We start from the raw sequence: 26,585 nt of genomic DNA, 5'->3' as shown, positions 1-26,585 counted from the left end.
ATTTACGCATGTGTGTACAGGTCCTCTGAGAGGTTTACATATTGAGGGGTAATAGGATAACTCTGGCCTCTACCAGCAGAGAAACAGGTGCTTATCTTGTCAAAGCTGTTGTGCTAAGCCGACCTTTGACCCCTGGTTAAGAGCCAATTGAGAAATTAAAACAAGAAATTTGCACGCCTTCAAGCCCCCCCCCCCACCCTTCCCGCTCTTCGCTCCTCTCTCCGACATATGCGATTGCAGGCACAAAAACGCATGCATGTGGTAAAGGTCAGCCAGATGATGAATCATTTTACAGCTATTTCCTAATATCCTTCACTGTGTTCTGCAACACAGCTTGCTGAAGAGAGCAGTAAATGAGAAGAGAAAGACATTAACTGGGAAAAAGAAAAAAACCTGAAATGAAGAGAGGGATATGGAGCGAGTTTTAGCCAGCAGTGGACACACAGAGCTGAGTTTGGGGGTTCTGGCGTAATGTGGAGGAAGGGAAGATCGAGGGGTGTGAGGAGGGGGAGTGGATGGGGAAAAGCTCACCGCTGTGTGGGGTCTGTCTCGCGTGCGTTCACCAGCGGGGTCTGGGTTATTGATTTTCAGGCATGAAGCAGGAATATTGTCCAGGGTTTTACTTTGCTCTGCAGAGCCTGCCAAGCTCTTTCTAGTAAGCCTCCTCCAATTACACATGTCTCTCTCTGACAGATAGACTGACACTGTCTCCTCATAAATACAACTGCAAACTGTAACATAACCACAGCGACTGTGTTATTAACAACAGTGAGTCCATTCATTCCACTTTCACAATTAAAAAAATCACAAGAAATTAAATCAGTTTCCCATTTCAGGTCACTCCAAAGTAAATGCAAGCTAAATTAAGACTTATGATTTTACTGTAAGGCTGTCCAAATACATTTTCCTTTTCTATTTCCTCCGAATGTTAGTAAAATCCCTACTAAATATATATCTCTAAGCTATATGAATAAGATACGTGATTGAGCTACAACAGCTTTCAAAATCTTGTGTCAGTTGTTTCCACTCTGACTTTTATTTCCATGTTAAACACCACACAACATGTGCAATTACACATCAATAAATAAATGTGGCAGTGCTCATTTTACCACAAAACTTTTCTGACCCCATTTCAAAAATCCGTCTGAGCCACAAGTGAAATGAGTCTACAACAACTTCTGTTGTATGAATTTTTGAGGGGAATAACCAGAATCCACATTAACATGTATCATCATCATTTTTATAACAAGCAAATATCAGTCAGATGTATAAATGTTGGCCTGGTTATCAAGCTGAGAGTGACTGTTATGAGAAAGCAACTTTATTAGCCTCCGTCATGTCTATCATCATGCCCCTCACACCACACGTAGAACGCAGACACAAATGCATGCTGACATGAACACTCCTTCACATATGCATAAACACAGATGCATAAACAAGCAGCTGAATAGCTGAGGGAAGTGCTCAGGCAGACCAAAACAGACACGCAGCACTTGGAGAGAGCAAAATTATACAAGCCTCGGATATCAGTTACTTTGGAAAACAAAGTGAAACTCAAACACACAGCACCGTTTCATTTAGGATGCAGCTTCTATACAATTCAAAGAGGCACAATTTATTTTACTCAGAAGACTGCTACATTATGATTCTTTAAATGTTGAAGACATCAATCATGTGCCACTGATGGAATGGCGGTTCAGTTAATAAAAATCCTCTTCCAGTGACATGAAAGTTAAACAAATGAAAACAGTCCAGTGTTTTGCCACTCACAGAATGTGATGAAAACTGTGTGGCCGTGCAGCAGGAATAAAGGGCCAGGAATAACAGCATGAGGTTTAAAGAAAGCGCTCTCATATTCAAATATTAACACATCTCCTCGGCCTCAGCTACTGACTCCTGTACGTTTTCCTAAATGAGACACCTAAAAAAGCTAAATTTGGGAAAAAGCAACAGTGGGAGAGCCGACAACCTGACAGCCTCAGCAGCCCTGTCGGTCAGGCGTCAGTCCAGATGTGTGGCTCTGAACATTATTCAACCCTTTACAATTAAGACATAAATGAACTGATTTGAGGATTTGTTCATGTCTCCCTCTAGGATATGAGTGAGATACTAATACATAATGTTTGGGATCGTGATGGGAAGAGAAGGACAGCATCAGGACAACAAACAGATCTGAAGTACAAAGTAAACTTACTCCAAAATCCTCTGCACTCTCATACTCCAAAGCCGAAATAACAAATAAAATACAGATCATATTCTGATTTAAATATGTTGTTTTTGATTATCCTCATTAATTATCCCTTTTGCCAATCAAAATAACTCTTCTTCTTTTGCGGTCTTTGAGCACTACACAATGTTTAACCCTGCCTCCCACAGAAAGAAGCTGTCAAGTGTTTGGGGTTAGACAAACTGAGCCTGTGTGTCTCTCCAGTAATCTTCAGGCTGCCGAGGACTATGGAAGGTGGAGAGGAGTCTGTCCTGCTGCAGCCTGAGGGCTCACAGCAGATCTGGGATTGAGGTTGATAATGAGCAGGAGGATAAAGTAGAGTTATGGAGGTCTTATCACCCCGAGCCCCTGGGTCACACAGCACTGCTGGTGGTCAAAGACTCCTTAATCATTACAAAAACTCACAGCTCTGATCAGCAAACAGGTATTAGTTGTATATGATGAGTTGAGTCTACTGGAAAAATAAGATTAGGATTAAGATTTCATTTTATTATCAGAAAAACAATCTGAATCTTCTGTCCCATTGGATATAAAAAAGAAAACAAACATTTGTGTGTCCACAAAATCAGTTTTCCATTCATTGCCTACAGAGCAATTTCAGACTTTATACTGTGAGAGTAGCTCATGTTCGCAAATATTGATCCAGCTTTCCTAAACCATGAAAATAATATATTGGAGGTCTAAATTTAGGTGGTCTTCCCCTTTAATATGATTGCAGGGAGTCTTTAAGACAGGGTGGCTTGACTCCTGGTCAGCTGAGCTTTAAAAACGCCCCTGGGTGATATCTGTGCTGCCCAGTCAGAGTGAGCTGTGTGGGGGTCAGAGAGGGAGACAGAGATGAGTGTGGCGTGTGGGGTTAGCCAGACCTCAGGCTGTGATTTGCTGAAGTGCATCAGACGGGAGTCGACCAGAATCTGAATAAATCACCTCAGTGGCACCAGTGACAAAACCTTGATAATGCCCCTATTTTAAGAGCGTTTGTGCGCCTCTAAACAGGCATTCATTAATGTGAGCCGGTAAGTGGGACAATTGTTTACCTTTTGAAGAGAGAAGAGTCACTTTTCACTGTAAGGATCCCCTTGCGACATGTTTAATGCATAAAGAAATTCTCTGCTTAAAATAATAATGTTCTGTCTGATATGGCTTTTCCACAAACATGTTCAATTAACTAGTGGAAATTACATCTACTCTTTCTCTATCATTTAATATATGAATATGCAAATGTTCTTTTCCAACGTGTAACTGCTGCACCCAAGATGTCTCCTACACTATTGAACAGTCTATTTTTGGTTTATGTGAACTGGAGGTCGAAGTTTTCTCATCATACTTGTGTAATTTGCATATTGGACCACCAGTGGTTTTCAAACTAGTTGTGATGTCACCAAATCATGCTCTACGTCAGTGGTTCCAAACTGGTCCAACCATTGGGTCCAGATTTCTCCTTAGTCTTTAGTTTGAGGTCCCACAGTTTAATACATTCAGCGTCATACTTGCGTTAAGCCAGGTCGTTGAACTAGTGTGTTGCCTCTGTCAAGTAGGTGTCCATTAGTCACTCACTCTACACCAGGAAACTGCGCTTCATGATAAAAGCTCTGTGCTTGAAATTCACTGTACTTAAGAAAAAGTGTGGTTTTTTTTATATAGTTGACACGTTTGCGAGTCACTTGTGGTCCATTCAGAATGGGCCTGTGAGTCCCACTTTTGGACTACGACCCACCAGTTGGGAACCGCTACTCTACCTACATGTGAACTGAGATTTAAGGTGAGCACAAGGACACTTTCCCCCATCAGCAGATAAATTTAAAAACTGTGGTCTGGTGTCAAAGCTCAAAGCTCCAAGTGACAATGAGCACAACACATTTTTGAGCAGTGTCGGACTTTAAAGGGCAACTTCAGTATTTTTCAACCTGAGCCCTATTTTCACATGTTTTTGTGTCTAAGTGATATATGGCAACAACAATTTTTGAAATTTGTCCAATACTGAGCGAGACCCCTGCAGCCAGCAGCTGCAAAACATGCTGCACATTAATGGGCAATTGCGCACCGTCAATTTACATCCGTAAAAGTGCCTGTTTTTGGCACTGACAGGCTCAGATTGTTATTATAAATGTCTGACAACATTATGGAAAGGATCCTTACAGAGTCAGACCTTTTTGAAAGAGTAAGATCCTTTTTGTTTCGCCAGAAACAGCTTTGAAATCGCTGTTGGAAAGCCACCAGACTCCATTTAAATAAAGGCATTTTAGCAGTCATTTTAGCAGGTATACAGCTGGCATATTTTCACATCTAACTGAGGGTTTATTTCAACTAAATCAGAGTTGGTAATTGCTGGAATAGTGAAAGGATGAACCAAGATGGCCTTCCTTAGTTTTATTTTGTTTCTGTGGAATTTGAATGAAGTGTGTTTAACTATGATAAAATTGAAATAACTAAGTTAAAAGTTTATTTAAATTGAGTCTGGTGGGTTTGACATAAATGATTTTGGGTCTGTTTCTGATAAACAAAAATGATCTTTATCTTTAACAGAAAGGTCTACCTATGCAGGGATCTTCTCTATAATATTTTCAGACACCTAAAATAACAATTTGAGCCTGTCAGTGGCAAAAAAATCGGCACTTATAATGGACGTCAATTGCTCAATACTGTGCAGCCTGTTTTGCAGCAGTCTTCCTCATCACTGGACCTATTTTAAATAATTGTTGTTCCTATTAGTTACTGAGACACTAAAACATGGAGAAACACTGTTGTACATGTTGGAGAGTAGTGAAGTTACCCTTCCTCAACAACAAGATGCAGAGACAATTGGAAAAGCTTCCCAGCTAGCTTGCAATGTTACACAATACAAAGTTGAATTAACACTGGCAGATCGGGGAATAGGAGGTCAGTGTAACTTGTGGGAGTATCATGCAACTTCTCAGCCAGGATGAGACAAGCCAGTATTGTCTTACCATTACTATTCTTACTCCAGGCCGACCACAGACACAGCAGCTGATGAAAAGATTGATTGGAGGAGGTTAAAAAGCAATTTGATACTGCTGAGTTTGATTTAATGAAGCGTTTTAGGATTAAAACAGTATCAGCAGCAGTGGGTGAGCAGGCCGAATGGGTGCCAAGGAACAGAGCTGCTTTCTGCTAATCACTATCATTCCACTTGTGAGGAAACCTTCTGTTACGCTTTGAAATAAAATTAAAAAATCTGAATATTTCTTCACAACAAACGTCAGCACAGATATTCAGGACCGTAGCAGCAGTGGTTCATCAGCGTTTCCGTAGCAACAGTGGTGAAAACAGGAGCAGGCCTCCACTTCTTCCCTCATGTCAGTATGTATCCCATTATGGTTGTACTGTGTGGACAGAAGAGCTCTGCCTGCTCGCCACAGCTTTATTTATTTTACTGTCTTTCATCTGCAAACCACTACCAATCTGCATCAGAGGGAAATCCACTCTGTGTATCCCATAGGTGTCATTTAGGATTGATTCCCTGGAATTAGCAGACGTCAAAGTGGAACCATGTGGCTGTCTGTCTGTCCATCTGTCTGTCCTTACCAACACCTGTGATAAGGCTGTTTAGACACAGAGAAATGATATGAGACATATTACTGCCTTTGGTTATCCGCACATTAATTATGGCCTCTGGGGATCCACTGAAAGTTCACCTCTTGAGTATGTGTCACAGTTAAATATTAAGAAGTGATAATAGGCAAGAAGCAAAATCTACCGCTATCCAGATTTGAGAGAAATGCTCCAGAGACTCTTGTGTTAACACCAGATTAACTATTTTCCCCCTCGATAAAACATTTTAGACAAAACCTTTGAGATCAGTGCTGCATCGCCTTGATTCACTTTTAATTTTATTTCCATCTCTGTGGTACAAAACCAATAAAATGTTAAAGTGTAAACACGCTCATCAGATCCTCTTTTATCTACATGGCGACATTCAAATGGAGATTTTTTTAAAGCATGTTTGAGCGCCTCTGGTTCACATGACCTCTTCAAAAAAACTGAATGTGAATCCACTTTTAGCCGAGCCGAAATCCAAGGTCAGACTGAGATAACTGGGCTCCAGCCATTAAGCCCATCAGGGATCAGACACAGGTCATTATTGATTATCATCTTTGAGTAGTAGTGGCTACTTATTTCGCTATGTAGACAGTATGACCAGTGATCCATAACCCTTTGGTTGTTGGAGAAAACTTATGACAGTGGAGTAAACAACGGGACCACCAACAGCTTCGATATTGCTGAATGTATCCTGGCTGTGTTTATCATATGTGTCTCAACACCACCACAGAAAAACAGGGAATTCATCAGAAGGTCCTTAAGTGGTTCTTGACTTGAATTTGGCAAAGAGCGAAACTTTTGTAGTTAAATTTAACTTTAGCAACACATAAAAGAATTTGCAGGAGGAATGTTAATTATACAAAAAGAGACTTTTTAATTCAGTTCAGTTTGACTTCTCTCACTGCATGTGTAGCATCATCTGCACTTTTACTCAGAGACACAATGAATGTCTAAGTTAATGGCAGAGTCCTGTCATGTCTTGAATGTTTTGTGTACATGTGTGTGTGTTCACATATTGATTTCTGATTTTTGGATTGCTTTAAATGAGACTTTAACAAACCTGGCACAAGGGAAACTGGGAAGGCAAAATAAGTAGTATACAGTACATCATAGAGAACCTGCTCAAATAAGACCTGAAGAAATATAAACATGCACCACCACCAAGTCCAAATTTCCTTTTATTGCTGTAATGAAAATGGAAAACCAATACAAATTCCAATGGTAACAATGTCAAAAACACTGTAGCAGCAGAACAGATTTGCAAAACAGCCAGTAGTGTAGTGGAGGGTATACGCAGGTGTATACCCACTTCATTTACTGTCTGACAATATACCCAACTATCAGCCAAAAAATCAATGGAATATAGAGGAGAATATACCCACTTCCTCCTTGGTAACTTACGCATCCACTTAGTAGTACATCCACCTCATCAACTACCACCACACCACTGAAAACAGCAATGTGAAACACATTATGAATAAGGTGTATTTTAAGGTAAATCTATTTTCTTTTACCAAATTAATGATGGAAGGGACACCTACAGTAAAATACCAAAGGCAATATGTGAACAATTATTGCACAAAACACTTCGATAATTACATTAACACATCTAAACCTCTCTGGTAACATACAAATATTTGTATGGGATATGAAGAACTGTACTGTAGGCTTTCCACATTATATTTCACTTTGTGGGCAGAAAGTCCCAGATCTGAATGTACAAGACACACAAATTTAAGTATTTGTGTTGCTGGAAATGTGTACAATAATTTCTGCAATGTGTAAAAGTTGAAAAAGAACACTGCAGCTACTCATTGATAAGTTCAGTAACATTCTGGCTGGCTGACATTGACATTGGGTTAGGGCTGAACAAAAAGCACATACAGTAAAGCACATACGTGAGAGATCCTACAGTGCTCACAGCCCTAAAGAAAACAATATGATTCCATTTTTCATCATGTTTAAGGATCAATCAGTTTATGTATACAGTTCCTAAAACCGGCCTAATTGTTTTTGCCGAGGAATTTTCAAACAATATGGTATCACTGTTGTTTTTGCCTGCGTGAATTTACACTTTCGTTTGATTGCTACATGGAAGCAATCCTTCCTTGGTTCGGTTGAAAGAGAGAGCGAGACAGAGTTGACTGATCCAACATGAAACATCTGCCACCTGATTGATTCCTGAATCAAATTGCCCATAGCAACGGCTCAAGCTTGAGCTTTTAAAAGAGCTATTCCACCCTAATACATGGCCCATTACCAAATGGCCATTCATCACATTAACTCTGCCTCGAGAGAGCTGCCAGTGTCTCAGTCAGTACAGTGCCACAGTGCTCTCTGTCTCCAGTCAGGACACACTCAGCAGCATGTCCACTTTGCCATGACTGTGTTTACCTCAGGAATACACAAACGCAGCCTGCCGCAGGCTCTATTAACGAAGCGAGAAGAAACCTCTGCTGATACACTCAACAGAGACTGATTGACCCTTTCATGTTATATGCGGATTTACTGTACTGTACTACATTGTACATATGTTATTTGCCATTTTGCAGGTTTTACAGTCATGTAAAACTGTAAGTTATGTGAGATTGTTACACTCTACATGCAGTTAATGCAGCACGATTTTCCCTCCACTGTCCTTGAATAACCATGATCTTTCTAATGACAATAAAAACACTGAATGTTGGTTCTGAAGGATACAAATGCAACAATCAGAGCACTCACATAAAAACACAGACTATATATTGTTTTAAAAAAATTCACAAAAATAAACACTTTGGCCAAACCTTTAATTAGCATGAAGCCGTGTGCTTTAGCTGGAATTAAGGAGCTTCAGGCCCAGCTGTGGTGGAGCCTGATTACTTAATAATATGGTGATAAACACAACTATCAATCAAAGCCCCTGACAGGACTTACAATTCAGGAGAGATCAGCCAAAATAAGAGCTGCTGACTCTCTCATTGTGGCGGTGCGCATGGGGGTGTGTAACAGGATACTCGCTACAGTCGGCAATGAAGTTACTTGCACCAATGTAATGATGGAAAGAAATAAAGTGTCACTTTTATTTACAGAGCGCTACTGCAGTGACTGCAGCTGTCTCTTGAAAACAACAGTTGTGCAATCTAAAATCTAAAGTCGCGGAGGACAACAATGACACCATGTTTGAAACATTGGTCATAGCCGCAGTAAACACACCTTACAATGAAAATAAAGTCCTCCGGAACGCAAAGCAATAGGCAGACATTTTATATTGCAATGAGAAAATTATCTTTATAATAATGTATCTTTAGGGCCATAAAACACACAGTAACCTTTAAGGCACATTATCAATATAAACTGCTGCACAGACTGTTGGATGATGTGTAAGATGAAGAGGCTGAAAATGTGATACCTGTTTTATTATAGTGCAAACCAATAAAGTGACTCGTGATTTGGGGATTTCTACAACCTGTAATGTATTTTTTGTTATTATAAAAAAAAAAAATAATAAACAGGATTTCACTGGGATCATCAGGAGTGACTCTTCCTGGCCTGCTTTCATAAAATCCACTTTTTTTTCTATATCAAAACATAAACTATTTTCCCCTAAATTTGGTCTCAGGTAAACCTGTGACAGACACAGTGTCGGATAAAATATATTTTAAGTACTAGGGTGTTTTTTAGGCCCTTTGAGTATGTGATTTACATATCTATTTTGCAGGAAATCACAACCAGAAATGTATAATGTGGATGAAATTAATTGATTTAAAGGGAATCTATGTGAGATTCAAAGCATATGTCTGGACACGATTCTCAACATGGAGGTGGCTGAGCTAGCAGCTAGCAGCTAATGGTGCTTGCTCCATAAACAGTGATAAAGAAAGACAACAGTGCTGACTGAGAAATGGTGATAACCTGGGGGAATTGGAGGGTGGGTGTGACGACGCTGTGCTAATATCAGCAGTAACCACCTTGTGAGCGCAGTGCAAAGCAGCTGTGATGAGGGGATACACACACACACACACACACACACACACACACACACGCACCAACATACACGCCAGACCGGCTTACCACAACAAACCATAGATAAACACAGATAACAACACAGACAGAGGAAGCGTGAGTTCATTCTCTGCTCAGGATGCCATTAATCCACTATTTCTTTACATAGGAAATAATCGTGTTTGGTGCTATTATAATGCTCTGAATGTTGCATGCAGAACCTTTAAGGCTTTTTTTAATCTTGATATCAATATAGTATACCAATGGTAATAAGAAAATCTAAGTAAGTACATATCATTTCTAGTTTTAGTGATTTTCATTTTTAACTTAAATTGAGAATGTAGAAAAGTTTCTGAAAATGTTTCAAGATGATTACACAGTCAAATGTATATTATAATATACATATATATAATATTATCATCAAGCTAAAAAAAATGGTTTCCTGGGATGTGTGGACATACAGGTTTTTATTCTATGACAGTGACATGTGTTTTGCCTGTCCTTGACGGAAACTTTTTCTCCTAAATTCAGTTTACACATACAGTATATCCACACACAGACGCATGTCCTCAGTGACTACCTCTTGTTTTGGCCCTTGCCGCAGTCAGAGCTGCCTTTTCCTCGACAACAGTCCACTGCGCTGCTAATGTTGCTGTTTTCTGTTGGTCTGAAGTCTTCGCAGCGGGGATGACGTGAAACAAATTCTGGCTCTGAGAGGTAAATCACTGCAGCTCTGGGGGACTGCAGCTATTCTCTCTCACCTCGCCACTTTTAGCAGACCGTGGCTGATTTCCTTCCTTGCGTGACTCCGGAGTGTAAACACACAGCCAGAGTGACTCATCACTATTTCTCACTTCCATGGTCTGATATAAACACATGAAGGGGTCAGGTGTCATTTTGGGGTGGTGAGTGGGTGGGTGGAGGCCAGTATGTCTCCCCATAAGACATCTTCCATTCTCCAAAGAATTCACAGCTTCCTGTGGCCAAAGCCGCACGCCTGCCCACTCCAGCCTGGAGGAAGGAGAAAGAGAAACACAGTTAGAAACAGGGAGAGAGAAGGACAGACAATTTGGGTGATAGATTACCTTCTCTGCCACGCTGCTCTTCAGCAAAATGGAAAGAATGCAGTCGTGATGAGGCTGTATCTCTTTTCACCCCAGACAGGACCAGAAAAAGAGTGATGGTCCGAGACAAGATGGAGGGGATATTGTTGGCTTCAACTGTGTGGCATAAATTAACTTCACTCTGCTGCTTGTAGTGGCAAATTGATTTATAAGCCATGAAATCTTGTTTACGTGCAGCCGCCAACTTGTCTTTTGGGCTGATTGGCACTTTGTTAAAATGGCATGTCTAAGAAAGTCCTGATCAGCACTTTGCCCTCTTGAGCCCTGCGTTATTGCAGGGTAGTCGGGGTGGAAGGGAGGGACAGCCACTTCCTTTCAGGCCCCAATCTGAAGAAGGGCCAAATACAGTCCAACATCAATCACTTTGCACTCCACAGCGTTCCCAGTGCCATTGTTATAGAGCAGACCAACGGAAATAGGCCGGTAGCAGGTGGAAATAAAAAGCGCTTTGACAACTATAGGGTAAAATTCCTCCAAAGATCATCACAACATTTACACAGGCCGAAGGGAGCAACGTCTGGTCGACAGCACCAGTCTGGACGCACAAATATCTAGTCAGCAACATTCTCATATGGACTAATACACAAATACATAGAGAGCCATTACAGGCACACAAAACCAAAGGCAGAGACACAGTGACAATATTTGAATCTGCATGTACGCATGAGGCAGCCGTATGCAGATGTAACAGAAGAACAGGTGGAGGGCCATAAACACACACTCTCACCAACATGAGTCCTCCTACACTTATTGTCATAAGCAAAACAGTCTTCTTCACAATCATATTTGCTGAATTGCTGTGATGACATTAATTTATAAAATACATTTTTACCAGGGAAGTGATTTTGTTGTATTCCTATGCAATGACAACAAAGGCTTTCTTGTTCTAGTCCTAGTGAATGAATACGAAGAGGAGGAGATAATGTGCTCTTAAGTGATACAAACAGCATGCTCATTTTTTATCATAACTCACTCAAATCAAAACTCACACACATCAAACACACTGCCAAAGATTTTCTCATCAGCATCAAGTCATCCTGGTTATTTTTGTGTGTAGAGTGCAAACAGGAGCTGCTTGTCACCCAGGCAGCATCACTTTTCATAATGCAAATTTCTAAAATGTAAAACAAATAAGCAACATGCCAAAAACACACAGGTGTAGATAGCTTTAAGTTCATTATTCAGACATTCAGTGTGTCATCCTAAAAAACTTGTCATTGGTTTTAATTAAACTGGGTGTGCTGTGCAGGATCAAGTTAAAATCAAGTTGTACTAGTGTTGAAACAATACTGGAATTCTACACTTCAATACAATGCATATTACATACAATACATATCATATTTATTCCACAGTTCACTGCTGACTTAATACAATAATCTGTGCAATAACTAACAGTGTTATTACTCTGTGCAATAATTTAACTTTTACCTTTACTGTATATATTCTGTTTATTATCTATTTTTGCCACTGTATATGTATATATTTGATAGGTTACTATATAAATTTTGCACTATACAATTTATCTTTCTACTCTTGTATGGAGCATCTGTAACAAACAGTTTCCCCCTGGGTATCAATAAAGTATCTCTGATTCTGATTCTGATTCTGAATACCTTGAAAATTACATTTGAGGGCATAAAATTATTTTTTTTTATTAAAAGATAAAAATAACAGGGGTATAACATGATGACAGTGACTCTTCTTTTCTTGATTAGTGGCAGAGAACAGCATTAAAAATTAGAAAGCGCGAGAAAGCAGCTGTAGTGGAGTCTTGATGCTGTGGAAAATGAGTAATGAAAGCGTTCCAAATATTCAGAATCAATATGTATCAATAAATTAATAGTTCTGACACTATGCACAGGTGCTGCTATGACATTGACGATACTGAAGCCTGGCGCCTTGTGCAACTTGACATTAGATGGTAAAGTGAGCTGAAGTTCAAGGTCATTGCAAATTGGATGAGAGAGCTTTTTACATGTTTTATAATCACAGACACTTCAGACGAGCCTTATTTTGGTTTTCTTTAACAATGTACACAACCTCTCGCTTTTAAAGAAAAAAAAACACACACATAATATGACCCAGTGTAGCAAGACTTTCCAGCTGTTAAAATCTACTGTTGTATCTATTTTTATCCAGTGCTTTATCAGTTACAGATCTTATTTAGACTTACACTTTTTTCATTGTTTTGAAGGTGAGGTTCCAACATGCTTTATAATTTTATTTTATTTTTTCCATATTTTGTGAGCAGCTAAACTTAAACATTTATGTACGCAGAGTATCAGTGACAGCAAAAAAAATTACACTGTGATTTTCCAACAACTTCCAGTGCATGCCCAGTTACTTCAGGAATGAATGTAAATGTTGTGATATAAACAGATGCAGATACAGACAGTAGCTTTGCACTAAACTTCCTCCTCTATAGCCTCTGACAAGATGCACTACAACAGCTACAGTGTTTGTGCCTCTCTTGTCTTGCTCCCAGCCTCTCCCTGTCCTCTCCTTTCCCTGGCACTGCCCAAAGCACCCACCACACCCACCACACCTCCCCCACAGCTGTACTCCTCTCTTTGCTCGGGATCATAGGCTAAAACCTGGCAGGATCCCTGTCACATGATGCCCATGCGTGTGATGCTTCACTGGGACCCCCCTTCACTCAGGAAATGCTCTCGGCCTTTTTCCCACCCTAGTGTTCCACTGTGGAGAGCCGGGCATTACAACCGAATCCAGTTACCATCCCAAAGCATTCCTGACTGATTCCAACCACTGCCAGGCTATGGGTTCCCACAGACAATGAGGATATGCCCTAATTTCAAACCGGCTGGAGCACTGGGTATCAAGTTGTGAACTACCAAAAGCTGTTTATGGCAGAACAGAGGAGTTTGAGCTCCACAATAGGCAATTACCATGCCCACTCATCCCCCTCCCCTTCATTCAATTTGTGGTTTGTCTGTAGGTGGGTTCGGTTGTGCACAGATTAAAAATAGCCAAGCCATTCCAGACAAAAACTGCGAGGGACATGGAACACACATTGCACAAATGATATCTCCCATTGTGGTGTACTGTTTGGGAATTCTTAATTGCTTTTTCCGAAGCAGCTTGCCACAGGAAAATCCCCCTTCAGAGTGAAGAAAAAAAGAATAAGTGGGCTGTGCGTAAACACCATAGATATTATGTAAACGCGCATGTAAACACGTACGTATAAACCCATGTCGCCCCATGTGCACCCATCAAACTGCCATTAAGGCTGTATCAAAGGAGCTAACCTGCAGCAGAGCCGGTTGTGGCCTGCATCTGCCCTCCCTCTCTCTTTTGTGTTCTCCACTGTGGTTTCTGCTTCAGCTCTTGTTATTGATGTCTCTCCCTGCATCAGACAGACCATGATGGACCGGCCCTGGGAGGTGTGCAGGGCCACAGGGTGGGGCACCAAACAGGCTCCCACTCACTGTGTGGGACTGAGTCTTCCTAGAAAGGCCACAGTGGAGAGGAGAGGAGCAGTGAAGCGGTGTTGAAGGCATCTAATGGAACATTTCAGTGTGTTTTCACTGGACTCTTTCCGGGAATAAAGAGTTGGATGGCAATGCACAACATATTTGTCATCCGTGTTAATTATCAGCACTTTGCACAGCTGTGGTTACACTGACGATGATCATGGGAGCAGAAATCATGGCTGCTTTAACTCAACATGCATCAAAAAAAATAATTATAACTCCATTTATTATTAGAATCTTAGATTTTAAAAAATATATATATTCATTTGATTATTATGGTATAAGGTAATTTTAAAATTAAATGTCTTAAAAAAGAAATTCTGAAAAGTTATCCTTTGAAATATCAGTATTATTCAGCAATCCAAGAGTCTTAGTTTAAAATACTCAATATTAAATTTAAATGAATCCCTTTCTTTCAAATTAAAACATCTAATATTTTACTTTTGCTCATTCTAAATTAAAATAGATATGCAGACCACACTCAAATATAACAGTGGAACCAATAGGAACCTAAAAATGTAAGTGATTCAACATTTAGTCAAGCTGATTTGATGTCAACTTAATAAACTTTGATAAACAAACACTGGAGACATTAATAGGGGAAGAAAAGCTGGACTTTATCATTCTGTCCCTGCTGAGGTCTAACATATTGTATTTTTATAAATATATTTGAATGTTGTCAATAAACCAAACATCCTAAAAAATCCCCAAACACCAATTTAATTGTAAAACCTTAAAATATTCAGAAACATTGGTATTTTTTTCTTATAATTTTACTGTATAAATTGAGGATGGATACAAAGAGACACTGTCTATCAACCAGACATATAACAGCCTACACTGAACCCACAATCACAGTTTTTTTCCTCATGTCTAAACCTTGAAGTCTAACCTCGAAGAAAGTAAAATATATATTTTTTCGTTGTTTCAACTCTTAATTTCTTCATGCTCTGGGTGTTTTGTCCTGTTTCACACAGAAAACAGAGTGCCAACTTGCTAAAACACCAATTTGCTATGAACAGGTATTGAAAATTATGGAACATTTTCCCTGCAAGTGCTAACCACATTTGGACAGTTTGGAATTTGTAAAACCTCTGGACCTGCCAAATCCTCCCCACTGCTGTCCTTCAAGGCAAATTATGTGGTGCTGCCTATGATAACAAAATAAACCAGAAAAAATTGAACATGTGCCTTTATTTTTTTATTTTTTTAATCATTGTCTGAAAGGCACGTTTTCTTTTCAACATACAGCTGTCAGAAAGCTTAAATCTGCTTTAACATGTCACAGAGTGGTGAATATACTGGAAGAGGAAAATAGTGATGTGAGTGGGCTATCTTTAATTTGACAATATAGCACACCAGGGACTGTTGCGGGAAGACGATGTGAAGTTTTCACTGAGGAGGCCGGGGTTCTCACAATAACGTTTACACCGATGACTCATGCGTCTTGGCATAATGGACTCCTATCTGTAGAGCGCTGGTTTGTTTTTAACAATAAATAAATACACTGTGTTGAATGCTCCATGATGCAAGACACAAATGTCAAAAGGCAACCAGACGACCTAAAGCTTACAGATTATTTTATAACCCCTGCTGTGGAAGATAATGAGGTTTGAGATACGTGGAAATGCCAAATATGCCAAATCTCACACTGATCCGATATTCGATTAAACCACTATAAATTCGGTTTCATTAAAAGTCTGCAATATTTACACAACATCTACCACTCTAAATGATCAATTATAGCTGGTATATGATTGCAAATAACTGTAGCTGTTGCTGCAGGTGTGCAGCGGAAGCAGACAGGTGGTAACACGTGACACCGCATTCTGCCAACCAATGAGAAATAACAGAAACTCCTGCCAAATATTTAGACACTATATTAACAATGAAAGACTTTCAAAAAATCATTTTACTCTTATGTATAATTTATTAGATGTGAGACCTCCCCTAGTCCAAAAATATTCGGAAATATAATAATGTAAAAACATCATAAGGGAGGTTGTTATCAGCCAAATCTATATTATACATCCCGTTATTAAACTTGATCATCATGTTTTCTAGCCTATGTGAAATTACAAAAATGTTCCAGGGATTATCCTCTGCTAGAATCATGTGTGATGATTTTTTTAAGCAAATAAAATGCGGCGAAAGATAACAGCAGTGAACTAAACTTATCTGAGATCAGCTTAATAACCACTTTACAGTTTCCATCAGACTGTGACACCTGCGTCACGACGCACGGGCATTTAAACCTCCCCTGAGTCAAACAACAGGGTGAATTGTGTCATTTGCTCAAGGACACTTCAGCAGGGCGGATGTTAACAGTCAATAAGTTTGTATTGATTCCCATAAAGACCTGTTTCCATGACATCTCTGTGAAACTGTTGTGAAAAGTAACACGGACAGCCTATTCTGTGGAGATGCTGTGCCAAGGGACTACTTTCTTTCATCACACACACACACACACACACACACACACACACACACACACACACACACACACACACACACACGGGGGGGCACGGAGCAGATATCTCGCCAAGAGAATTAAAAAGTCGTCGAGCGCACTTCTGCTGCAGCTGATTACCGGAGAGGGTGGTGCCCATCAAATACACTTCAAATCCATGCAGAGACGCGGTGCGCGCAATCAGCGGTCTGCTAGCAATCCCGTCCTTTCTCGTTCACATAAACACCACTTAAACGAAAATATACACGGCCACCTACAGCGCGGGGAAAGTGATGAGGGGGTACCCACCTCGACATTACACTGTTTTCAATTAAAGCGACAATGCTGAGTGAACTGCAGGCGACACTGCGGAGACAAAGAGCCAGGAAACCAATTAGGATGCAGCTGCAAATTAATTGTTTGAAAATAAAATGATAATAATAAAAAGTTTTGTATACACTCAAAATGCGTAATTAAAAATATTGTCGCAAAAATAACAATTTAGTATATATTTTAAACATTTAAAATATTGCATTTGTTTATTTTAGAGTTGCTGTAATATGAAGAGGAGATGAACAAGTTTATTTTCTAAGACGCACTATTTTTTTATCTTCAGTATTTCCGCGCAAAAACATCTTGCCACTTGTGTGTGCATCTAGAGTTACAATATTTACATGCTCATCCTTTGCACTTGTAGTACTCCATAATATGAGAAAATAGAATAAATAAAATCATTAAAATCTATATTTTATTATCAAAAGATTAGAAACTGCAGGCCCTCACTAATAAAGATCATATGTAATTTGTAAAACCCGCCATCTTAAATGAATTTCAACCTTTTTACTCCAACGGGATTTTTCTAAATATATGTACGTTTTCATATATTGGAAATAATAGTGATTTAAAATAAAAAAAAAAAATCTGTTTTTCCAGATTGTATCACTTCAAGACAACCGTTTGAACACACGACATCAAGTGCGTACACTACAAATAAGTTAAACATTTAATTTAGGCAACTTATTTGCTCCACTAACCGAGTACGTGATTCTCATATGTTTCTGTTGCTTCAAAACCTGATTCAAGTTCAAGTCGGATGACTTTAAGGCCGGTTGATCGATCACTCTGTCGCACTGTCCTCCAAACAAAGTCCCGGCGGCCTCTCTGTGACCCTCTGCGGCCCTCCGAGGAGAGAAGCTGGCTTATTTCTCAAAGATGTTCGCATGTAGAGAACATTTTATCTACAAGTTTGACACTTAAAATTCTCTGAGTCATTTTGGACCGGGCCTCATCTCCCCAACTGTTCAATGTGTTTCTGTGATCCCAAATCAAATTACACTGCTGACCGCTGCAGCTGCTGGATCTATAATCCGCCGAGCTGCCTAATTGGTTAGAATAAGCAATAATTTCGAAGTTAACCATGACGTGAGTTGTTCACACGATGAAGCACAGTGTTGCCTTGTAGTGCCTGTGAGAGCACAGCCTGTGATGTCAAGATTTTAATGTGCAATGATGAAATTAAGCTTCAAAAAAGCGCCACAAGACAAACCTGAACGCACTGTAAATATCAAAGTATTCTGCCTGATAATAATGTTCAGGTTGCACAAGGAAAATGCCTAAATTATATATTTTTGGCCTGCTGACGCAGTGCGCCATGGCACAAGAGTTGACAGACGGGGGAACGTAACCAATAAGAAACTATGTATGTGTACATTTTCTGCAGTACGCTGCAACAACGTGATGTTAAAGGCTCCAAAATTGGTTTCAGTGCACTAAATAACGGTAAGACAGTCCGGAAAGCCTGTCAGGACTGTGCACTCTGCGGTGTACCTCCACCTAAGTGGCCGAGCATTCCTGAGGATGCAGCGCTGTCAAATATTTCATGATGGGACGTCATGGAAAAGTGCATGACTTCGTCTGCGATGGAGCAACGGGGAAGCTCTGACCTCGGGACTAAAGCCTTGGTAATGACGAACACGAGCGGCCACCGACGCTGTTACAGCAGCTATTCGCTTTTAAAATATGTTAAAATTACCTGTGAAATATTCTTAAATTCTGGAGACATACTGCATAGCTGGCACACACACAACAGTGCATCTGCTGCTCTGATGATGCTTGTTATTTCCGGTTGATCACTGCATTATTATTGAATATTAAACTAGAATCTTAGTTAATAAAATACAACTGTTTTTTATAGATTTTATTGAAGACGGAAGAAGCACTCCCGGAGCAGCGCATCACCATCCAGCACTGGTGCGTAAACATTACACCACGGCTTTGGGTGGACATGCAACTTTTTCAATATATATATATAGGCCTATACATAACAAAGAAAGAATAACATGACATGGGGCGACTGAGCGTGTGAGAAAGAAAAAGCGCCCTAATGGAATGAAGTCATCAGCGGTAATTAAATGCAGTGGGCAGAGGGAGGACGGGAGCGCGCCTGCCCCCAGTGCGCGCTGGGTGGTCTGCTACGCTGATAAATGTGTGGCCCTCACTCCAGGCGAGTGGCCGAGCAGGCACCGGTTAAAACAATACTTACATTCATTTATCCATGGGTTTAAATCTCCTCTGCAACAGCGAAAACTAGCAGCGACATGTCTGTCACCTTTGGGCTGACAATGAAAACCTGACAGTGGATTGATTTCTCGCTTTCTGTGGCAAACCGCCTGAAACAAAAGAGGGACTGGGCATTTCCGGTAAAAAATCAATAAACACTGACATTTCAGTTATAAATTAAAATTTGATTCAAATACTTCTCATATCATTTAACCTCTAAGCATGTTGTCACGTTATTTTACAGAGCAAAAAAATATTTTAGGAGCTGCTCCTTTACGCACAGGCAACATGGTCTGGCTTTGCGCACAGAGTAAAAAATCTTCCACTATTTTCTCCGGTGTTATTTTCCACTGTGTCAAAACCAACAGTCATCACGAGCCACTAGAAACAGTCACGCCGACAGAGATCAGAAGCACAACAAGCTCGACTAACTGAACCCATGGAGAGGCAAAAGGTTGCAGACTGCGGCTATCGAGATCTCAAGGGAACAATAAGCAATCTACTGTCAACAGTTTTAGGTTATGGACCGATCGTCTTTCAGTAGCTCTCCCTCACAGCTGCGTAAAAGGCAGTAAAACTATCCAAAATTAAGCGTTTCGAATTTGGGAACAGACACTGGAGAAGCATCTTCTTCTGAGTGAATTACAACTCAGTTAAAGCAAAAACATTCTGTGGAGCTTAGGACATAATTAAGGCTTCGTTTTCCTAATTATCCTATAAGACACCATGTCACATAAAACAAACTGATCATCCACTGTGGCGCGTCATTAAAGCGGCCTCACTGATATTCTGACTGAAAAGTGTTAAATCCACTTTACCTTCATTACTGGATGATCCGATGGTGAACTGCCTGCAGGAGTCGATCTCAAGTCCCCGTCCGAGTTTCTGTGCGCACAGCTCGGCAGAGCCTCCACCTCACTCCTCCTGCGTCCCTGCGTAAATATTATGACTGCATTACACAAACAATATTCATGTGTAAAAAAAGGTCCAACATCTACACGGGGACGCCGCGGACAGACGGGCATATCGCATCAGATTGAGTATTAGCTGATCTAACGGGGCTTTTGCTTGATTTTTTATTTAAAGAAGGCCAGGGAAAATGTTTACATTCTGCTGTATAAACATCCTGCCCATGTTCCTGTCTATCTTTTACAGAAATCAAGAGGGTGGCTTTGAATATGAGGGGCACGCTCTCTGGTAAATACTTTTCATACAGTAAAAATGTTTTATAAAATATGTCAGTAGTTTAATAACAATAGAGACACGACCTGTTTGCCGTGCTGGTGCATCAGACATGTGGCCTGGAATGGAGAGATGCTATTTACACGGCAGGTTTGTGAATGTATAAAGTTTGCGTAAACATAATCAATATTCAGGTTTAGAAAAATAGAATGGATATAAAATAAAGTTAGACAGAAAACAATGCAATCACAATCTGCATCTAAAGGCCCTGTCCAGTGTAGGTACAATCAGTGTGTGGTCACATAATACATGATAATCCATTTAAAATTCGCTCTACTCCACAGTTTATACCAGTAGGGTATTTATGTTATTGTGGGCTATACGGGAGATATATTCCTTATTTCAGTGTAAGGAAGGGGGAAAAAACATTTCCCTGAAAAGTGAACGCACACAGATGTGCATGCTTACAGCCCACCACTGGAGTAGGAGGGAACTGGGCGGGTCCCAACATTAGGATGGCCAAGACATCCAGCTTCCAATGCGCTGATGGCAACAGATAAGTAAAAAGTGAGCTCCTCGGACGCACGACAACACACCAACTGAAGTGGAAAGCGGCTCCTGTTCTGCTCCTTATCCCATTTCGGACGCTGAGTACAAGGCGGTACGGCTTCAGACTGCTGCAGGACAGAATCAGAAGGAAGAAGCTTGAGTTAAGAAGACACTCGCGCCTTTGGCTCGTGCGTCAAGTTTGCCTTCTGTTACTTTTTTTGGCTCTTTATGTCAGCGAATTAATATCGAAACTTTCGGGTTTATAGCTGGAAAGGTGGAAAGCAATCATTTCTTTTTGCCATCTCGAAGACTAAATTTAACTAATGACGGCAGAGGTCCAGCAGCCCCCAGCGCAGACTCCTGCCCAAAGCAGCCCGATGTCTGCCCCGGAGAAGCCGCACGGACAGACGGCGGTGATGGAAACCGCCTCCTCCACTACGAAAACCAAAAAGACAAACGCAGGGATCCGCAGACCAGAGAAACCCCCTTATTCATACATTGCTTTGATAGTCATGGCTATCCAGAGCTCTCCGACCAAGCGCTTGACGCTCAGTGAGATCTACCAGTTCCTGCAGAGCCGCTTCCCGTTTTTCAGGGGCTCATACCAGGGATGGAAGAACTCCGTGCGTCACAACTTGTCTCTAAACGAGTGCTTCATTAAGCTGCCCAAGGGCCTCGGCAGGCCTGGGAAGGGCCACTACTGGACTATCGACCCGGCTAGTGAGTTTATGTTCGAGGAAGGCTCCTTCAGAAGGAGACCCAGGGGTTTCAGGCGCAAGTGCCAGGCGCTGAAGCCCATGTACAGCATGATGAACGGCCTAGGATTCAACCACATCCCCGAGTCCTACAACTTCCAAGGGAGCGGCGGGGGCCTGTCCTGTCCGCCCAACAGCTTGTCTCTGGACAGTGGGATTGGGATGATGAATGGACACTTGGCAGGTAACATGGAAGGGATGGGTCTGTCCGGGCACACCATGTCACACTTGTCGACCAACAGTGGACATTCCTACATGGGAAGTTGTACAGGATCCACTGGGAGTGATTATCCCCACCACGACAATTCCGCCTCCCCTCTGCTCACCAGCGGAGGAGTCATGGAGCCTCATCCTGTCTACTCGAGCTCAGCCTCGGCGTGGGCTCCGGCCCCCTCGGCCTCGCTGAATAACGGGGCCTCCTACATAAAGCAGCAGCCTCTGTCTCCTTGTAATCCAGGGGCGAACCCGCTGCAGCCGAGCTTGCCCACACATTCACTAGACCAATCTTACCTGCACCAGAACGGGCACAGTACTACAGATTTACAAGGTAAGCCAAACAGCAGGCTCCTAATTCACCTCTAATTTAATTACTTAAAATGCAACATGCTGCGTAAAACTGCAGAGAATTGTATAAAGAAAACGCGTGTGAGAAAATGAAATCAAAGAAATAAAATGCAGGAATACTCACAAATGCGAAACCATTTAAATACCAGAAGGTCCAAACAATATTTTCTATGCAGGGTCAAGCCTGGCGCGTCACAGATTTTTATGGTCCTGTGCCAAACATGGGTCTAATGGAAATATTCAGCAGCCTCACATTAGTTATTTGGAAATCGCTGCGTTTAATTTGCTGTCACTAAATACAGGCTTATTCCCTTTGTGCAAAACTGAAGAATTACAAAGAACTCCATTATGGGAGACGAAAGAAAGAAAGCGCCTATTTTCTCCCGTGAAAATGTGAGCTTCATCTTCTCAAATTTAACTAGATGACAGAATAAAATCCAGGTATCAAGGGACTCAACCTCGCATGGTTTTAGTTTCTGGAAGTGATATAAAAAAAGAGAGGGAAGGGAGAGTCTGCCGGGACAGTTTAGAGCCGTGCCAATCTCCGAGCAAGAAAAACAAGCGCGGTCAGGACCAGCCTGCCTTGCCCCGAGGCCCCGAGTCCTCCGGGACTGGCGTGCAAGAGGGCCACTGTCAATTAGTCCTGCAAGCCCGCCTCCCCCTTTTGACAATCTTAATCGGGCTTGCTAAATGGACTTTGGGTCTGGGAGGAATATGCACATGTTTCTGAGTGAAGCTCCATATCTGCCCTCTTCAAATTAAATACAGAAAATTCATCTCAAAATATAATTAATAATATTGGGGAAAATATTTGACGTTGGGTTTTCTTTTTACGCACAAAAATTGCGTGCCAAAACAGCATTGTTTAGGGATGAACACATTTAATTCAGCCTGGTTTCAAGTTAATATAGACCAATATTATTATATACTTTTATTACTAATATATCCATGAAATTAAAGTCAAGCTAAGAGGAAATGTCTGTTATTAATAAGTGTTAATTAAATGATTAAAACCTGCAGAAATATTTATATGAATGTTTAATCATCCTATTATTTTTAGATGCTTTCTCAGAACTACAGCAACATTTAAAGTCTAATTAATACTATTTGTGACCTTACTGATCTGCACTGTTTTTTAACCCCTATTTGAATCTACCTCTCCGCAGGTATTCCTCGGTACCATTCCCAGTCTCCAAGCATGTGTGACCGAAAGGAGTTCGTCTTCTCGTTCAACGCCATGACGTCCTCAGCGATGCACTCACCGAGCAGCGGCTCTTACTACCACCACCAACAGGTCTCCTACCAGGACATCAAGCCCTGCGTCATGTGATGCCTTCACGGACAAAAACCTGCAGCCCACAGGACGGTGTCACAGACTTGAGCCATGCAGCAGGGTGAACTGAAAATAAGAACAAAACGAGTTAAATAACCACTGAGAGACATGAAGGCATGCCCCGGCCCATGGAGAGCGCTCACTGCTTCAAGTAGACCGGACTACTTTTCTGTACACACAGCGACAAAGACACGGAGACAGGCCAATCACAACGCAACTACATAATGATAATAATAATAATATATAATAATAAAAAATATACTTTTTTTTCATGCCATCAACATCGACCAGCGGGGTAAAGACTGGGTGTATGAAACCCTGCTGCTGTTTGGTACTTAGTCCTGCAGAGCGGATGACTACCACTTCACACTTTTGTTTATTCTTTAAGTAGGCCAATGTAAAAAAGCACACGTCCATTTTCTCCGTCTAAAGTTCTTACTTTTATTTTCTTTGACAAATTAGACTGAGGCTTTTTTTTTTTGGACATTCATACCAGCGTTGAATTCTGAAATGAACAATTATGGACATCACATATACATGTCCATATATACTGTGTAAAAAAACGATGAAGGCACTTTTTGAATAGCCTATAAGCGCATCTTTTTATTTATTCTGTAGGCCTACATATTTTAATTTCAGGCGAATTGGCCAAGGTGGTATATTCTGTATTGGCAATATTTGTCAGAACGCTTGTTATTTGTTTTAAAATGAAAATTTGAGGATATATTGTAAGCACTGTTATGTCGTTTGTGTTAGATATAGACCATTACTTTTCTGCACTGTATACTTACATAATGTTAGGAGAATTAGCAAGGGTCCATCAATGAGGGCTAATCTTTAGGGCTATATTACAACAAATCATTTGTAAGAAATAAAATATATCTGTTGGGCTGTTTCAGCCTAAATCCACAAAAAATATCGATTTCATCACACACACATGGTTCATTCCAAAATTTGGGAGGACACTGCAAATAAATACCCCGCAAAAACTTTTAATCTAACGTCAGTGATATCTACCACACAATCAACCCAAAATTAGAATTTAAAGAGTGGCGCAATTTTTGTTTGTTTTTTTTCCCCAGAAAAATAACAATATTTATAATGTAGGCTTGCAATTATTTAATCAACCAAACTAAAAAAAAAGGGTAATCTGAGTTCATGTTTAGTGATACTGAAGCCAAAAAAGGGAAAAAATAATAAGGTCCTCACTATAGTAATACAGAAAAAAATGAACAAATCTGATTTGCACAAAGCAATAATTAAATGATAATAGATTTTAAATAAATGGTTTTAAAAGTCACTCGTCTTTTGCCCTCTATGTAACGAGTGTACGCAGCAATTAAGGCGGAACAAATCAGAGGCAGCACCACCATCGCTCTGCTTGTTTCCATCCAATGGATAATTCTACAAAGCTCAGGGGTGTCCACACAGGTGTAGATTTTATCCCTCTCAATATTTAGAACATTTGCATTTGTCCCAATAAAAACATGAAAGCAGCAGGACTTTTTTTTTCCAATTGTTGTTGTTGACATAAATTGATGCAAAAAAAGGCAAAAAATGGTGCAGAAAAAATCTCCAGAATGCAGGAAATTAAGTGTTTGATGCTCAAAAAATTTCTGGCAAAACACCTCAGACCTTCATTTCATGTGATCCCCCTAATGTTGAAACAAAACCTACACCCTTGGGGGCTCAAGATGCATAAGCCTTTGTTTGAGACTTGTTTTGTCTCAAAGCCCTAACAACTTATAAGAGAATAAAAGGTCCAGTGGGTTTTACATAAAACACGCTAAGGTTTCATTTTTCCATCTCAAAACACTCTTTACTTCTAAAATATTTCACAAATATCAAGTGCAAAAGGCAGAGCACAGGCACAGGAGTAAGATACACACAAATTATGAGTAAGTGAATGTCTCATCACATCATGGAAATACTACAGGCCACTAATTATATTACAGCATATTACAAAAGGAACATGAGCCAACTTACCAAAAATGCTCTTCACTGGATTTCTTATTATTTGCTGAATATAGCAGCTGCACAAGTCATAACTGTTGGTCTTACTGGCTCATATAACTGACTGCATATTAATGCTAATGTTAATTTGAATTGGCACAAATAAGAACGTGGAGGTAAAGTTTGAGGTTTTAATGAAGAAAACAGAAGTATGTGCTGTTGAAAATAATAACAGGTGCTCTTAATGTAGGAAAACATGGTGGGCAGTGATCTGTTTCCTGAGCATCCACATTTCACGCAGTCAAATTACTTTTGCAAGTTAGATCTGACTGAATTGTGATTTAAAATGTCTTCTAGCAAGTTTTACTGCAATGCCGTTGAGGCGTGTGTGTACACATACATCTGCACTTCAGGCCGTACACATGCTGTGTTTAAATCCGTGTGTAGCTTTGAAATCTCACAACATGACCACTGACTGAACCCCAGTAAAATGAGCGTGCCATCGAGCACAGGCTCAACAAGCAGGGGGAACAGCGCATTAACAAACTGATGACATTTGCCGAGGTTCAATGCTCTGGCGGGCCGAGGGAGAAGAGATGGGGCTCCACAGCTGTTCCCTCACCAGGCCTGGATGACAGCTCCATAAAAAGCCTGAGGCCTGCTCTGTGTAGACAGACATGCTGTGTGCTTGTGTCTCAATACAATCAAGGCCTCAGTGAAACCAGGACACTTGTCTGGCACTGCAGACTGACAGGAGGGGGATCTGTTACCAGGTAATGTCTGTGCAGAGATGCAGAGGGACACGATTAAAACATGATAGGGGACAAGATAAAGGTTATTGGGTGCTGTCAAGT

At 40.6% G+C, this 26,585-nt stretch overlaps 1 protein-coding gene and 1 long non-coding RNA gene across 2 annotated transcripts; one reads left to right on the top strand and one right to left on the bottom strand.

The window, feature by feature from the left end:
• Positions 1 to 6,949: 6,949 nt before the first annotated feature.
• Positions 6,950 to 20,876, bottom strand: LOC117253696 (uncharacterized). Its single transcript, XR_004501416.2, has 2 exons — positions 20,214 to 20,876; positions 6,950 to 10,783 (listed from the first exon to the last, which is right to left on the bottom strand). It is a non-coding gene; the product is annotated as an uncharacterized LOC117253696 (long non-coding RNA).
• Positions 20,877 to 21,145: 269 nt separating this feature from the next.
• Positions 21,146 to 25,280, top strand: foxf1 (forkhead box F1). Its single transcript, XM_033621295.2, has 2 exons — positions 21,146 to 22,428; positions 23,612 to 25,280. Exons 1-2 carry the CDS (start codon positions 21,450 to 21,452, stop codon positions 23,773 to 23,775), a joined length of 1,143 nt encoding a protein of 380 aa, XP_033477186.1. The 5' UTR covers positions 21,146 to 21,449; the 3' UTR covers positions 23,776 to 25,280.
• The last annotated feature ends 1,305 nt before the right edge of the window (positions 25,281 to 26,585 follow it).

The sequence above is a fragment of the Epinephelus lanceolatus genome, chromosome 2, assembly GCF_041903045.1.
Source record: "Epinephelus lanceolatus isolate andai-2023 chromosome 2, ASM4190304v1, whole genome shotgun sequence".
Taxonomy (NCBI): domain Eukaryota; kingdom Metazoa; phylum Chordata; class Actinopteri; order Perciformes; family Serranidae; genus Epinephelus; species Epinephelus lanceolatus.
The sequence above is the reverse complement of the archived record's forward strand: the minus strand, read 5'-3'. Positions and strand labels throughout refer to the sequence as shown.